Here is a 16,569-nt window from a genome sequence, read left to right as displayed (position 1 = left end):
GATATTGTATCGATCCTCCTTGTTCTGCCAGCACTGACCCATCAAGGCAAGTTCTCTGAAGTTATCCTGAGACTTCTGGCACCATGAGGTTATCAGAAGATCCTGTATGTTGCTTGGTGGGGCCTCTATGGATTAGACTTATTTGCCCAGCACATCCCACCAACTCTTTTTCAGATTAAGATCTGATTCGGACAACACCTTAAACTAATTGTGATGTTCCTCCAACCTTTCCTGAACATTGCTGGCAGTGGGCATTGTTCTACTAATTAAGGCAGTTCTGAAGTTGGTCTTCATCTGTGACTTGGGTAGGTGCTAAGGTCTAAAGTAAGACTTATATTGAAGCCAGGAAATTTGGTAGATTTTAGTCACCAGTCTGTGGTTTTAATGCTGAGGTTAATGTGTGTCGCTCTTTGCTACAGTTATTTTAGCAGTGTTTACTAAACATGGCATTCTTTAAGAGATGCTTTTAGCATAAAGTAGCAGAGCCCAGGAAACATGGTTTCATTAATTAAGGCAGGTTCATGCTTCATTTCCTAATGCTGCCTAATATACCTTTGGATAATGTGATAGGTTTGAAAAATATTTTGATATGAACTTTTATTAATGCTGCCCGGTACTGCAGCTAGGACTGGTCCCAAGCAAACGGCAAACAAAGGCAGAATAATGGTAATTATTACCCTGACTGACATTGAGTACACTTGGGGAGGGGAAAGATCTAATTGCCAAAATATACAGCTAGTCTTTTAAGCTGATTGTAGCTGTAGCTCTCCACTTTTTTTCGAGTGCACACAGTTCATCATAAAACAGTCAAGAGCAGAGCTATGAATCATCGCATACTCAGGAGTTGTGAAACTAAATGCAGACTGTCTTGCTGCTTGACTGTTTTAAAGTATCTTTATTCCCTCGAATTCCGGCTGGGGTTGTGTGTGTCTGAAGCTGTCCTCCCTGACTGCTCTGTTATTTAATAGATGACTAATGATTGCTGAGTGATTGCTGTGGCAGTGGAGTGCAGAGGGGTCTCCCTGGCATGGAAGAGGTCTGTGACAAGCTGCCGGTGGTGTTTGGAGCGCTGCCTGTATTCTTCTCTCGTTAGAGGACCTCTCTGCACACAATGTCACTGGTGGAACAGAGTGAGCCATCTAGTTGTTCTTGTTTAATGGTATCCAGTTCTACTGACAAAAACAATGTTATTGGAGTGGAGCAGCATATTCTGGATCTAATTAACTCGGGATTGTTGAGCTTCAAAGCGTCATCTGAAAGAATTCAGAAGACCTGACCTGGTTTTGTTTAGTGCCATTATATGTTCTTGTTCGTTCTGTCTCTCTCTCTCTTTCTCTCTCTCTCTTCCCTCCAGTTTGATGCTCCTTCCATCTCAACGTATGCACACAAAAGTCATTATCATCATAAATAGCAGGGGGCCTTTATCATAATCTGAGAAAACGGTTTGTTCTCCCATTCTGAAATGACACACTATTCCCATCTTGCTTTAATATATCTAACTGCAAGCACATGCGAGAAACCTTCCCTCTGCTTTTATCAATTTGACATTTAAGTGCATTCTTTTCAACCCTTGTAACATTTGTGGTGAGGCATTTCAAAGGGAGCAGGCTGACATTCCTCACTGTGCCCTCTTTCTTCATAAGTGAACAATTGGTGCTCTTTCATGCTCTAACTGGCTTCTTTTGCACATTTCAGAGCTAAACGATTTGGTGCTTGGCCTTGCTCTGTATGCATATGCTCTCTCGCTGTTGGAATTTACGAGGTGCTGCATGCGAGCGCTTGGCTCAGGAACACCCTCGCTGCCCGGTGCAACCTTCTCGTAACCTCAGCATGTGGAGTGTGGACATTGTATCACATTTACATTTTGCCATTAGGTCGTGTCAGTTGGTTCTTTTCCGACATTAGAGCTGGGGTTAAGTGGCAGGTTGTTGAGTTACGTTTGGAGGAGATCAGTCTTCAGTCAATGGCTCTAGACTTTTTAATGGAACGGTTAAGACTTAACGGTAACCTTGGAGCAAATCCAAACACAGGGCTTTCTTTCTGGTTTTGAATTCCTCCTTTGTAAAATAATTGTCGGAATAGAGGCTTGCTTCCCCAGCGTTTCTTGATGCATCTCAGTACAGCTGCACAATCTAGTTTACTAATCATAATCACAACATTGACCTTTCCAGTGCTTGTATCAGACAGTTGCTGTATGCAAACAAGCCCTCTAACCCTCAGCTAAATCCTTTATTGTATGCTGTGAGCATCTTGACATGTTCCAGATGAATTTCTGTCGGTGTTGGGATGAATCCAGGAAGTCTTATGATCCATGAAACATAGTACTCCAAGTAACACTGAGTATTTACTGTGTTTAATAAATTGTAACCTGTTAAAAACAAATAATATTCAGGTTGCAGTTAGTAATTAATTAATTATCTGTAACCCAATTCAGGGTCGCGGTGGGTCCAGAGCCTACCTGGAATCATTGGGCGCAAGGCAGGAATACACCCTGGAGGGGGCACCAGTCCTTCACAGGGCAACACACACACTCACTCACACACTCACACCTACGGACACTTTTGAGTCACCAATCCACCTACCAACGTGTGTTTTTGGACTGTGGGAGGAAACCGGAGCACCCGGAGGAAACCCACACGGACACTGGGAGAACACACCAACTGCTCACAGACAGTCACCCGGAGTGGGAATCGAACCCACAGCCTCCAGGTCCCTGGAGCTGTGTGACTGCGACACTACCTGCTGCGCCACCGTGCCGCCCCAGTTAGTAATGCAATGGCTTAATTGATGTTTGTCCCAAACCCCAGTCATTGCATGGGTTTCCTTTATGTACAGTGAGCCATTTGGCTGTGCTTTTTCTGTCCGGAGCATTGTGCAGTTTAATGTTATTGATATGTGTCAAGAGCCTTGCCCATGGTCTTTTTACAGATGTCTGCTACTTGCACTGGAAATGGCTATGACAGCACACTAACAGAGAGAAAACAAGAATTGATTGTATAAAGGCTCATTTGTTTCTGTTGTATTCCTGGCCTGAGCTTATAAACACAGGCGATAGCTTTTTTTTTCTTCTTCTTCTCCCACCCAACTGGCCTAATAATTTGTGCACAGTACTGTGAATGTTTGATCCAGCATCCGTGTCTGGATGGCTCTACACCAGTTCTTCCAGGCTCCTCCCTCCCTAGTTCCAAACCCAACTTGCCGCTGGGTCCCCTCCACCCTCTGCACTGTTGCCCAGTTTCATATTTGGCAGCCTTGGGCTTTCGTTAGTAATTGATCGCATTTTCCACAATCGGAGTGAAGTAAGGCTTTGATGCTGTTTGCAGAGTGCCCAGGAATGGCAGCGTGGAAGGAGGGGTGTTTGCCAGTGGCCATTGATGAACAGTCTCTGCCACTCCCTGCAGGCTCTCTGTTTGTTTGTTTGAATTGCTTGTGTATCCACATCAGCTGCCTCCAGTCGTGCTACTGTACAGTTAATAAAACCCACATCAATATTGAGCATTGGTTGTTTTTACTTCCTGCTGTGCAGTGGACTGCTTTTTTCCCCCCCTGAGTTGGTAGGTAAACACTCCTGCTTTCTGCCTTTAAAATCAGTGGGGTGTGTGCAGAGGCTGTTGCATGTAATTGTAAGAGTGTGTGTGGAGGTGTTTTGAGTATTTTTTTGGTTTGTGTGTTTGGGAAGGGCTGCTCTCAGGTCTCATGTCTCATCTTCACAAGAACTTAAACTGCTTCAGACCATTGCCGTTGCTGACGTTATCTGCAGTTGAACACACGGTACAAATGCAAGAGCCTTTTCTTCATTGTGTGTGTGTGTGTGTGTGTGTGGGGCTGAGGTTTGATTGTAACTCAGTTCAGTCCCATGCACTGTGGTCAAACTGGTTAGTGTTTTTTTTCTTTGGGCTGAGGAAGTATGTGTGTTGTTCCCACGCTTTGATGAGCCCAAGTCCTGTGCCCTGAGGCAGGGGGCGCTCTCTGCCTCCTCACTGCCCTCAAACTTTCAGCAGGAAGAGGACCTCCTCTGCTTTAATCAAACCAACTTTTCAGAAAAATATACCTAGATTCTCAAGTATCTGTCACATCTAACTACTTGAGCGGAAGCTACAAGCCTTGGTGTGTGAAATACAAAAATTAATATACATCTTCTATTACATATTTTGATTTTCTCTTTCACTAATAAACCCTCCTGATCCTAAGCTGTTTCTCAGTTCCTGATAGTTATATTAGATATGAGTGTTTCTATCAGGGCTGGCACCCAGGGAGGAGACCTTAACTACTGCTAGAGCCCCTGGCCACAACCCTCATCCTGTTATGTATTTAGTTGTTATTGAATAGTAACAAAAACATAAATAACTACCTAACATTTTAAAAGCTAATGCAATTTATACAGTAAATAACTTCATTTTTATGGCCACAGTTTAATGATTTCTGAAACTTTAGGTTCTTGGACTTGGTGAATTTCATTTTTGAAATCTCTCTCTACCCCCGAGGTATCAGTATCAGTGCAAAATTAGATGTGACCTAATATCAAGCGCTCTATTAATGTGCTTTGGGAGTAACAGAGTTAACCATTATTTTATATATAATTAAAAAAATGCAGAGTCAATATTTTTTATTATTATTTTAATTAAAATATCTTCTGTGTTTGGCATTTGCTTGCCTCACACACACACACACACAGAAACATGCTCTCAGTCACAGTCACACAGAATCACACGAGGAAGCGCCACGTGATTGTGTGCCCAGAAGGTGTCACTCCTCAGTTTACAGAAGCTTCAAAGGCTGCACTGAGAAGCCAGCACATTTGTTGTTGGGCAGCATCTTGAAGCGCCTCAACATGCCGGGCTTCTCCAGCCTTTTGTTGCCAAGTGTGCGGCGTTCGTGTTGCTAAAGGAAGTACTTAAATGTGTAGTTATGTGCGATCTCTCCTCACTAAAGCAGCCCCCCTGCTGCTCACTTCCTGCAAACCCCACCTCAACACCGCACCCCCACCCCACCTCCCCCTGACTATGGCTGACTATGAAGTGTTGCTTGACGGCCTTTTCCTCCCTGACAGTGTTGCTGGAGGAGTGACAGATCAGAGGGAGAAATGCCCCAGCTCCAGGAGGAAGTGCTATGAGGCCAAGGGTGGCCTATTCACAGCCCAAAGGCCACTCTGTGCTAATGGAACCCGATAAGCTTCTCATGAATCATTATGTGCAGTCAGTTCCGTTTCATGTGGGCACCTGGCTGTCTGTTCTTTTGCTGGTGGACATTGTGTTCCCAGCTTTCATTCTGAGGGGCAGGATTTATGTGACCTTTTTTTGTGCATTTTATATTTGGGTTTTTGTGCGACCCGTCCATAAGCCGGTTCCCTGTCCAAATGTGACAGAGGTACAGACAAGGGGTACACGCTGCAGGGGATATGCGTTTATTCTGTTAATCAGTGGGGAACGCATGTGTGTACATTAGAGTGAAGACCATGAGGTCACATTGTCCTGTTGATTAGATTTGCATAACATGCCCAGATAGCATACTGTTCATTTGTTGTATTTGTGGTTGAGCTTTTGTATGCGCTGCACACTAGTACAGTACACATGCACATTTTTAGACGACTTGCTGCCCTCCGGCACAAGGCTACAAGTCCTCTATTTCCTGTTTACAATGTCTGAGGTTTCCTGTTCTCAGAGTATCTCCATTGGTTGATATTGTGGTTTTGCAGCGATGTTCTGGACAAGGCCTGCACGAAAGCAAAACCTTCATCGTTTTCTCCATCTTTCACAATTAACCTCTGTGTATTTTGATTGTGGTTCTTTTTTTCCCCCCTTTTATTTAATCAATATTTTTTCTTCCTTTTCATGTTACAGGTTCGAAGAGTTAGTCAAGAAGTTCAAAGTGGAGTTCCATGCTGGTGGTGCAACCCAGAATGCAGTAAAAGTGGCTCAGGTTTGTCTTCCATGCTGTAAAACAACTCTCCTGCATGCATCATTCCAACGAAAACACACTGTCTACTTGCATTATTACACTCGACCCTTCCAAAGCTTTGGTCTACGCAGACCACAGTCCTTCAAATAAAGCTGAAAGACAAGTTCCAGACCTCACAGCCATGCTGGCCTCACTGCAGAGACTGTAAAGGCTGTATAAAGATTATCTTATTGAGGCAATATGTGTGGTTAGTGATTACCGGTATAGAGTCGTCAGGACTGACAAGCCTTTTTCCTTTGAATAGAAGCTCTATATAATGAAGATTCTCCCAGAAAATGTTTTGATGGAACCTATTAGAGTATTCAAGGACATGACAAATTGATTTTTAGGTGTAGGAGTAGCTATAAACTAGCTGGCACCTTTTGAAATGCGGTGCAGTGAAACCGCCACTTTAGCTGCGAAGGCCGAGATAAGTCTCGGTGCGCGCTCTCTCATTCAGCTCGAAGCAGAGCATGCTTTAAGTTGAGCTCATCTCTGTGTGAAGGCTTTTTAAGGGTAATGACTGAAATGATTTCATGTCCCCGGTGGCCTATCATTGCTGTCCTAGCACAAAGAGGAAGAAGAGCACGAGGAGGCCTGTGCCCTCAGGGCTCGGCTTGGCTGTCTTTCATTCTGTGCTACAAGAAACCACTGATCGGCGCCTCCTCGACGTCCACGTTATTCCAGGTGGCCGAGGAACTGTGCTGGGAGCTCTTCTGAAAATGGAGCAAGCAGTGTTTCATTTGAAGAGACACAGGAGGGGAAATCCTTCCGTCGATTAGTTCAACTCCCCCTGTGGAATTCCGGACGCCGACTTGGATCCCAACCCAGTGATGAATTGCTCTGCGAAGCCATTCACACACAACATACGACTCATCCCGAAAACACTGACACAGTATGAAATGAGGCAAGCCTGTTGGGTCATCATTTGGGCTCCCGCCAGAGAATGCAACTGCGATTTCATTACTTCATTTCTCCAGTCCTTATTCAGGTTAAACACATTTGTTATGACCCAGGTACACCCTCGAAGGATGGAGATCCTTCATTTTAGGACACTCTTGCCCTGGACGCTTTCCAGCATTCATTTGCTTAAGTGGATTTTGAACGAATGCCCTTGTGATTATGCCTGTCCTGTCTGACACAGTTCCTCACCTGTCACTGTGGCTGATTAGCACAACGCTACGGTTAAAACGGGGCCCATTTGAAGCTGCTGGTGAAGCGCAGGGCCCTGTGCCGATGTGTGGGATGTTAAGCGGTGGTTTAATCAGACAGCCGAGAGTGGTTCTTCAAAGCAAGCGAGAGGCAGCGTGACGCGGAACCCGGGCCTCTGAGATTAACACATGGCAGCACCTGGAACGCCAGCAGCAGCACAACCTGTGTGTCTGTGTCGCGCAAAAAAACGAGGGCTTTCAAACGCAATGACACGCGCTGCCTTCTGAGCACACATCAAAGCGCCCGGGCGGAGATGAGGTGTTCCAATCGCAGCCTGCTCTTGCCCTCCGGCGCCGCCAGGCAGGTGTGGGAGGGAGAGCGTTCCGCTCGTGCTACCTGGCCAAGATAGGTGGCTAGAAGACTTCCACAAGACCAGTACATCATCACTCAGGCTGAATTATCACTCTCCACATCACCCCTCTCAACTCAGCTCCATGTCCAGAAGCTGTATTTTCACGAAGTAATAGCAGTCTTTGCTTTAAAAACAAATCAATACTGTTTTATGATTTAAAACTAAAACATAAGTAGTAGCAGTAATCTGTAGATGAGAATTTTATTTGTGCTTTTATCTATTTTATAAATGACAGGTCGTACAGTTGGTGGCCAGTGTGTGATCGTATAGACATGCAGTGTAGCTACGTTTTCTTCATTTGTTAGCTACTTAAGATTCATATTAGTACAACACAAGCCATTTCCACATTTGAGCACAGAGAAATGGTCCAGACATTTCCTGAAGTTGCCCTTTCACACAAAGTGTACAGCTGGAGCTTTTCTGTGTCAGACAGCTGGAAATGTTCCGCGTGGTTCAGGCATGGGGCTCTGCCTGTGTAGTGTGTGCAGGAGGCACGGCATGAATTCTCCATTACATTACCGTCAGTGTTCACACATGGGCTCACTCGGACATTACCCGGAGTTTGTACTAGTGTAGTCTGGGTTATGTCCGGTACTACTGTTACGAACACTTGCGTTCACGCATACAGTTCTTCTGGGTAAAGTTGGGAATATTTCTGGGTTACCGTGCATGTGATAAAAATAAGACTGCACTTGTTTATCTGTTTTGCAGTCAAATGAGCCAGTAAGCCACATGCATTAATAAGGGGAGCTCACGACCACTGAATATGTCTGAGATTACCTTCTTAATAAGAAGCAGAACAGTGCAGTGAGAAAACATCAGATCATTTATTTGAAAATATAAACACGGGTCTTAAGTCTTAATAAATGCCAAACGTACTGTTGAAGTTTCTCTTAAAATGTGAGTGTACAGTAATTAATACTTATTAAATCATAATATTAGTAATATGTGCATGAACGTATGACTACAAACCAGCACCACCACGGGCACCATACCAGCACTGTGTCATGTAACATCAGTGTGTCATCCCAACAAATCTATGGCTGTGAAATCAAGCTCTTTTTCTCCTCTGTCTTTTTAATCCTCTACCGTGATACTGTTGTTAGCTCCATATCCTTTGTAAAGAACCCTGTAGAGGAGCGCACAGGAAGCTCCTTCCCCAAAGAGCAACTGTTAAATCATTTCATCCTGTACCCACACTCCTTTCCCACTGCACTTGCCTTAGAAAAGCCATGGATGTCATTTGAATTCTATTAATGGCTGAGCTTTAAGCCTCTCTCGATGGCTCTTTGATGTGTCTGAATCAGTGAGGGAGAGGGAGAGGGAGGCGGAGGGGGGGTGTATGGTCTCTTCTGACGTACACCTCCATGCCCCTGAGGGCCAGTGCAGATGAAGGCTCTCACCTGCTAGGAGTAGCGATCTCCTATTCTCTTTAAGCAGCACTGCTGAGAGAATGCAGTGAATTTAGCTCCAGAGCCCAGCTCATCAAAGCCTGGACACTCCACCCTACAACATACACATGTTGCTCAAGCAACCTTCTGGTCTGTGATCCAACCCTAAGCTCTATTACACTCTCTGTGCCACAGCAGACCCCTGGTATGGCCCCTCAGATAGTTAGAGGTTTGGGGGTGCAAAGGGGAGGGGTGAGGCTAGATGTAAGAAACAGCAGTAGTTGGATGTAAGAAAGTAAGATATCAAATAATTTAAAGGTGCAAGATATTATTGATTAGGCCAGGGTTACATTTTTGGATAATTTATTTAAAGAGGTGTCTGTTTGTATACATTTATATACATACACTGGTGCAGACCGCGGGCCTGTTTTAGACATGCACTACCTGAGTCATTGCTCCTGTAGCTTATCTGTGCTATTTTCTGACCTGAAAACCAAACTTGGTCAGATGTTTCTGAGTGACAGAGCACTTGCAACCTAGCAGCAATCATGATGTTTGCATAATTCTCACTCCCATCTGAGTGTGAATGCTGTGTTGAGAATGCAACACTATGTAAATAATACCTGGTTAGCTGTGGTTCTATGATCAGAAACTGTTTACTGACGGTGAATAGTGCAGAACTAATAAGGTGAGGTCGGTAACTCCAGTGCTTTGTAGTAAGAAGCTAGTATATAAATGGAGTGGGGTAGAGCTGATGCATTTTGAGTGACATATGGGCAGTAGTTCTGTCATTGTACACGTATGATTATGTATGTCCCCACCCCAGATATCGCAGACTGGAAGAGTTGCAGTTTCTCGTGATATTCACAGGTGTCCTACGTTTTCTGTGGATTTATTTTATGAATGGTTGTGAGGTTCTGTTCTTATTGACCATAAATGTACATAAATGTTAATTAAGTTAAAAAACAAACGAATTTATACCAAGACCGCAATAAGATTTGCTGTATTTACCTAATTATGTTGCACATACAGGGGCCTGGAGGTTGTGGGTTCGATTCCTGCTCCAGGTGACTGTCTGTGAGGAGTGTGGTGTGTTCTCCCCGTGTCCGCGTGGGTTTCCTTCGGGTGCTCCGGTTTCCACAGTCCAAAAACACACGTTGGTAGGTGGATTGGCGATTCAAAAGTGTCCATAGGTGTGAATGTGTGTGTCTGTGTTGCCCTGTGAAGGACTGGCGCCCCCTCCAGGGTGTATTCCCACCTTGTGCCCAATGATTCCAGGTAGGCTCTGGACCCACCGCGACCCTGAATTGGATAAGTGGTTACAGATAATGAATGAATGAATGTTGCACATACAAGGAAATTGTCTTGGTGAGTGCACACGACATGTAGTATATTAAACAGATCATAACAAAATAACAAAAATATATTTATAAAATATAGGAAATAGAAAAGGTCCTTGTGAAAGAGCTCGAGTATAGGTGTGTGATATTAGTGCATATGCTGATGTGTTGTACATATGCAAGTCTGAGTATGCATACTATATGTTCGCTATAAAACTTGTATAACATACTTCACAGGATGTTATACAAGTATATGTACAGTTATGAAATTTAAATAATATAACATATGAAGTTACATAGGACTTATAATAAAACTGTAAAGAAGTTTAAAGTATAAGGGGTCCACTGTTAATGAGCATTAAAGCTCTGAGGAGGCATGTTGGCATGTCTGCTTCTGGTTTTGTTTGTCTGGAGTCATCACAATATTGGTTTTAGAATTTGCAGCTTGCTATTATCCGCATTAAGGAAGAATAAGCCTACGCTAGGACTAAATTGCAGTACTAGTGCTGACCAGTGACCAGGTGAAGAAAGTGCTTATTTTTCTAGACTGATTTAACAGGCAGCAGATCGAATCTCTGATGTGGAATGGCTTCCCTTTCTCTTTTCTCTTGAGGAAAAGGCTGGTGATGTATGTTGGTGAATGAATATTCCTCCTCCTGTATCTTCACAGGCTATGTGACAAGTCATGTGACCAGCAGAGACCAGATTTTACACTACAACAGATTTGTCATATTAAGTGTGCGATTTATACTCATTATAGGATAAAGAGAACCATTTGCTCAAAAAGCTGTAATTTGGTTGAGATTTGCATGACACCTCCAGTGGTGCAGTGATGTATCCTTTAGAGCATAAATAGAAATCTGTGTTCCTGCTGTAGGAGGAGGACTGAGAATCCAGAGCAAACGAAATTTAATTTCAATGCAAGGAATTGTATTCCAGGGTAAGCAAAATACAAACGAGGGAACATGGGTAGTAGTCATATAGCATTACTCAGGGCATTGTTTAGAAACTTGTAGTGGTGGAAGTTGGTGCAACAGCTGTGGCGCCATATGAGCCCTTGTAGCGTCATAAAATAATGGAGTTTGAACATATCGGTGGTTTCACAGTTCTCCCTCTCTTTAGACTCATAAACACAGATCACAGCAATGGCTTTTTTGTGCTTTTTGCAATTTCTTTTTAGATGTTTGTGTGAAGCTTCAGGTTGAGAGTAGCTTGTTCTGCACACAAAGAATGAGTGCATAAAGCTTGTGTAATTAAAACATTCTGGGTATGTTTAGACTAGTAAGTTGTTGAGAAACCCGTCTGACTCTTTCAACATAGTACAAGCCAGCGTAATTCAGTCTGTCGCTCGCTTTAATAAAGCCACGTTTCTGCGGGGTTTCTGAGGTCATCACAAAGATCGAGGTCTGCAGCACCTCGACAGGCATCTTGGAGTTAGTTTTAACAGGCTGCCTACAGGGATGTCTTTGTTTCTGCAGCCTTTCTGCTCTCATCCACTTCTGCTCTCCTTTTTCTAGACGTCGTTGGCCCACGTCTCCCTCGCAGATTCTTGTCAGGAGCGGTGAGGGGGCCCAGCCTTGGACTGGAGCTGGACTGCTTTATTAGAAACACATGTGCGCTGTGTAGTTGGAACTCCTCTACGCAGAAAATCACTTAGCTGTCTTCAGCACACAAAGGCCTTTCCCAGCTCATATTTTTGCACGGAAACTTAAATTGGGGAAAAGTTGGTGCCTGTAACCAGACATCAAACTTGAAGAGCAAAACGTTCCATGACCTCATGTTCGACTCTGCTCCGCTTTTTGCTTTCTTTTGAATAAGGCCCAGTGTCCAAACGACCTCTCATTTGATAGATAGTTTATATCTTTTTTCCCCTGTCTCACTGCACAGCCGTTGCCAGTGAAAGGGGAGAGAAATGGCAAATGTTACACATGTATTAGATGTAGCTGGGGCGAGAAAGGAAATTTGAGAGGAAAACTGGGGAAATTCTCAAACCTCTGAAGCCTATTTGGCTCTTGAGATCCTATAAACAAAAGGCAGGGAACCCTAAACTCTCTGTGGTGAATGGCAACAACATCTGTGTCCTATATTCGCCACTACTGCACACCACCAAGTTAGAGATTGTCTCGATACCTTACAGTCTGATGGTGTTTCAGACAACACCGTTGGAAGATTTAGGCAAGTGTTTGTCTGTGTGTGAGAAACTCCTCCCTGTTGTTCCGGCTGTGGCTGGATTTCCTCCAAGTGTAGGTTTAATAAAGGCTTTTGTAGCTGCACCGAAGTGCGCTGGCTGATTAATGACTGTGGCTTTGCTGCAGGTAGTGTGGAGGATTTGCTGTGCTGTGTGAGGCTGAAGTCCAGCCCTGTTGTTTAAGCACGTTCCTCCGCTCCTCGGACACAAGGTTAATTGAACGTTACCATTAAAAAGCCACTGCTGGTTTTCAGACAGCTGGGTTACCAAGAACTGTTTATTTCCATCCCGAGGAGGGGAAGGGTCACAGACGATTAAGCCCCTTGAAAAAGCAAGGGGAGGGGGTTGCAGACATGCCTGTGCCTCCATCCACACCTTTACATTCCAGAAGAGCAGTGGAGCGGCGGTCGTTTCCGTCTCCGACAGGAAGGAGTGCAGGCTGCGAGAGGCCAGGGCAGGTTACACCCAGAGCGCTTGTGTGAGCTTTCGCACAAACTTCCAAGTGAAATCACACCTTTTCCTGTTACTCTCTCTAGCAGCTTCCTTTCTCTTTTTCTTTCTCCTGTTCTCTACTGTGTGCTGTCTTTCTCCTAAACTCGTTTTTCAGTTACATCTGTATGCCTGTTTTTTGAGGGTTCTTGTCTGTCTGCCTATCACTTTTTCTGTTGCAGTTCTTGCTGGCTCTTAATGTTCCCCCCTCTCTCTCTCTCTGTCTCTCTCTATCTCTCTCTCTCTCTCTCTCTCTCTCTCTCTCTCTGTTTCTCTCTCTCTCTCTCTATCTCTCTCTCTCTCTCTCTCTCTCTCTCTCTCTTTTTCTCTCTCTCTTTCTCCTCGCCTCAGGCTCTCATTAACTCCAGTAGTTAGACGGGAGTAACCTTTTACCTCTGTGCTGTGTCTAGGTGGACGGGCCAGTCTGTGCCGTCTGTGACCGGAACACGTGTCCATTATCAGAGCTAATATTTCACCACTGCCGGTCATGCATGTGTGAGTGAGCGCAGTGGAGATTCCTCCATTTATAATCTGGAGTGGGATCAGTTCAGAGGCCTCGCAGCAGGGACCCTGCTCTCTCTCTCTCTCTCTGAGCACTCTCCTTTATCAGAAAGCCCTTCTCTTTTATCTCTTGACCTCTTTAGCTGAAAGGCTAGTGATGCACCATTTCCCACCACTGCTCTCTGAGTGTTTTATGTAATCTATAAATCCATTCTGAACAATACATCTGATTATTTAAGGATGCCGTATGTTGGTAATGAAATGGTCTGTCACTGCGACAGCAGTTAGAGGCACGAGAAGTAGGTTAAATTCAAACTCGGAAATGACCTCTCCGTTTGCTCAAGTACACGTGCTCTGATTTGAAGCGATGCACAGTAGCACCAGAGGCACTGTGCCTGAGATAAGGCTTAATCGCTATATGGTTTGTTTAATACAAACAGCTGATATGGATTTATCGCTACAAATGTAAATTTTATAGGTATCTCGCTCATCTGTAGTTTGTTGCTCTAAAGCCAGTATGTAGTTGGTGACTCTTCTAAAGCGTTACTGTGTGAATACGAACAAACACTTGGAATCCATCCAGTTGAAGCAACAGTATCTGTCCCTCACAGTCAGTGATGAAAGAGAAAAAGTTGTTTTCATGTTTAAGACGTGCTAAAAAGACCTCCCTCCCTTCTTTTCCTGTACTGCTCATTGATGTTCAAGCAGCTATCAGCCACATCAGGGTTTCCAGCTTGGCCAGGAGCCTGAGTTTAGTATTTTAATGCTTTTCTTAGTCCATTTGTTTATATTTGTAATATTTTTTTATTATTATTATTATTCGATTAAGGTGAAATATCTTGAGGTTTTCTTTTAGGTGCTTCTATGTTTAAGATAATAATTGATTGTTACAATTAACCATAGCTATATACCTACATAACAGCATAATTGTTGAGACATTTTATGTAAAGATAATGCATAAAATCAACAATAATTAAGCTCTGGCTCCTCCCCAGCAGCCAAAATAGTCATATCATTTATGCCTTCTGAGGGGGGTCTGCTGTTGGATGCTTAAAGACTGATGCCATATAAAATGGCCAGCAGATGTCATTCTTTAGGTCCTTTAAATATGGATGTCAGGGAGAGTCTGTCCTGGTATCAATGCAGTGTGTGTCAAAGTGGGGGTATGAGGCGTCTGTGCAGGACATCGCTGTAGCTTTGAAGGTTGTGATTAATTGATGAGGATGGCACTCGGTCTGCCCTTGAAATTAGACACTGGTTACTGTTAGTACAGTGTGCCATTTAGGCCTTCTGCTCCAGTGTGTGACATTTATGCTACACAATATGGTATAGTATTGTTACAAAGGCCACTGAGATGATTCAAGCCCGAAGCTGCTGTGGAAAGGTCAAAGTCAGTGACACACACACTCTCACACACACAAGCGCACACACACCGACACGCACCCGCATGCGCATGTGTATTTATAGACACAGGCGTTCAGATGTGACAAATGGTGATGAACACAGAACTCTTAGATCCTTCCAGCACTTAGTGTTACGTGACATAGCGAAGGTGACGCTTCCCCCGCATTATGAATAATGATTAACTGCAGGCAACCGCCAAGAAGGGCTTGGTGGGGGGAGATATAAATAGACTCTGTCTTTTGTTCGTTCTCTTGCTAACGTGCTAAAGAAGGGGCTGATTCTGGAGGAGGAGGAGGCAATGAGCCGTGAAGAATATGGCAGAAAGGGACCTTTTTCTCTCTGTTGCTAACAAACCCATACCGAGAAACATGTCACTTATCATATGCATGCACACAAGCGCGTTCTCATGTACAGTATGCTTGACCTTTTCGCCATGCCTTCGGACAGGGCTCTCTCTAAACAGCTCGGAGCAGTAGAATAAGCAGTGGCTCAGGGTTGTTTAGCAACAGGGGGAATAAAAACCTGGAGTCGCTGATTTATCGCCAACACCTCCGAGTTTGGAAGATTTAAAGTCATCATTTATCTTCTGAACACATTGTAGATCATGCAGCAGGACTTTGAAACGGCTCATAGTTTATTGCGCTGCACGTATTGAAATGGTGGCTTTAATGTGAGAACACGCTGTGGAATGATAGGCTCCTGTCTGCTGAGCAAAGTTGGCTAATAAGCGGTTTTATCTTTTGTTCAGTTGAGTGAGAGGCGGCTTGCTCAGAGCTTAAAAGGAGCTTGTACTGTTTTAATGATGGGTTGATCTAGGAAATTAGATAAGCTTTTATTTTAATTGGAGCCCAAACTGAGTCTTGTTTATCCTCAATATAAGCAACTCCAGAGTCAATCAGTGGGTTTAGTTACTGGTAATACGGTCGTAATTCTCGCTACTCCCTGAATCAAATTGACTGCAGCTCTAAGTCTTAATTAAAGCACTTCGTCATTTAAGATCAGAGCCGGGGAGTGCAATGTGGGGCTGCACTCTGATCCAGCCAAGTAATGATAAAAGAAAAATCTGCCTTGCATCATGCTCCTATATAGAAAAGCGGTGTCACGACTAAACCCCTGATAACATGCTGGATACAGTCACAAGCTGTTGGCTGCATGGATTTCCATATCACTTAATTTACTCCCAGAGAAGCGCCCATAGCCGATGGGGGAGATGAGCCGAGTGGATAGTCACTCATAAGTATGCATTGAGATGCTTGTTGATTAACATTAGTGGCTCTGGGGAGGCGGCGGAGCTTGATTTGTGTCATCTTCCTCCCAATGATTTGAATTTAGATTGAATGAGACATATTGGCACAAAATGTGTGCGTCTCGAGTCCCGAGGGTGGGAAACGAAGCCCTTTCTCACACACAAACACGCATACACGGATATTCACTTTCGCTAGCATTTGTTTGGGTGCCGGGACCGTGGCCTAAATTTCCTTGGGTCCAGCTCGGTCCTGTTAGTCCTGCTGTAATGCTCTGGTCTACAGGACGTGGAGCATTGGACCTAGCCTCTCAGTATTCATGACATGTCACCTCACTAAGCACCCAGGGCCCCTAGTGGCTCTCATAACTGGAGCACTAACAAAGCTGTTCATTTGGCATCAGGACGGGCTCCTGATATAGCACAGGCAGTCTTTCCTCAGTGTCCCTCTCTCGCAGCAAATCCTATTATCAGTGTTGGATTCTTTCTTCCCCTTCCTCGCTCAGGACATG

General features: G+C 44.3%; 1 protein-coding gene across 2 annotated transcripts in view; it reads left to right on the top strand.

Moving 5' to 3' along the window:
• The window catches only part of adka (adenosine kinase a), a 160,264-nt gene that overhangs the window by 28,508 nt on the left and 115,187 nt on the right, over window positions 1–16,569 (top strand). For both annotated transcript variants that reach the window (XM_066678188.1, XM_066678187.1), the window contains exon 4: window positions 5,841–5,919. In XM_066678188.1, the coding sequence (XP_066534285.1) occupies window positions 5,841–5,919 (79 nt within the window). The remainder of the gene's footprint in view (window positions 1–5,840; window positions 5,920–16,569) is intronic.

The sequence above is a fragment of the Hoplias malabaricus genome, chromosome 8 (assembly GCF_029633855.1).
Source record: "Hoplias malabaricus isolate fHopMal1 chromosome 8, fHopMal1.hap1, whole genome shotgun sequence".
Lineage (NCBI taxonomy): Eukaryota > Metazoa > Chordata > Actinopteri > Characiformes > Erythrinidae > Hoplias > Hoplias malabaricus.
The sequence above is the reverse complement of the archived record's forward strand: the minus strand, read 5'-3'. Positions and strand labels throughout refer to the sequence as shown.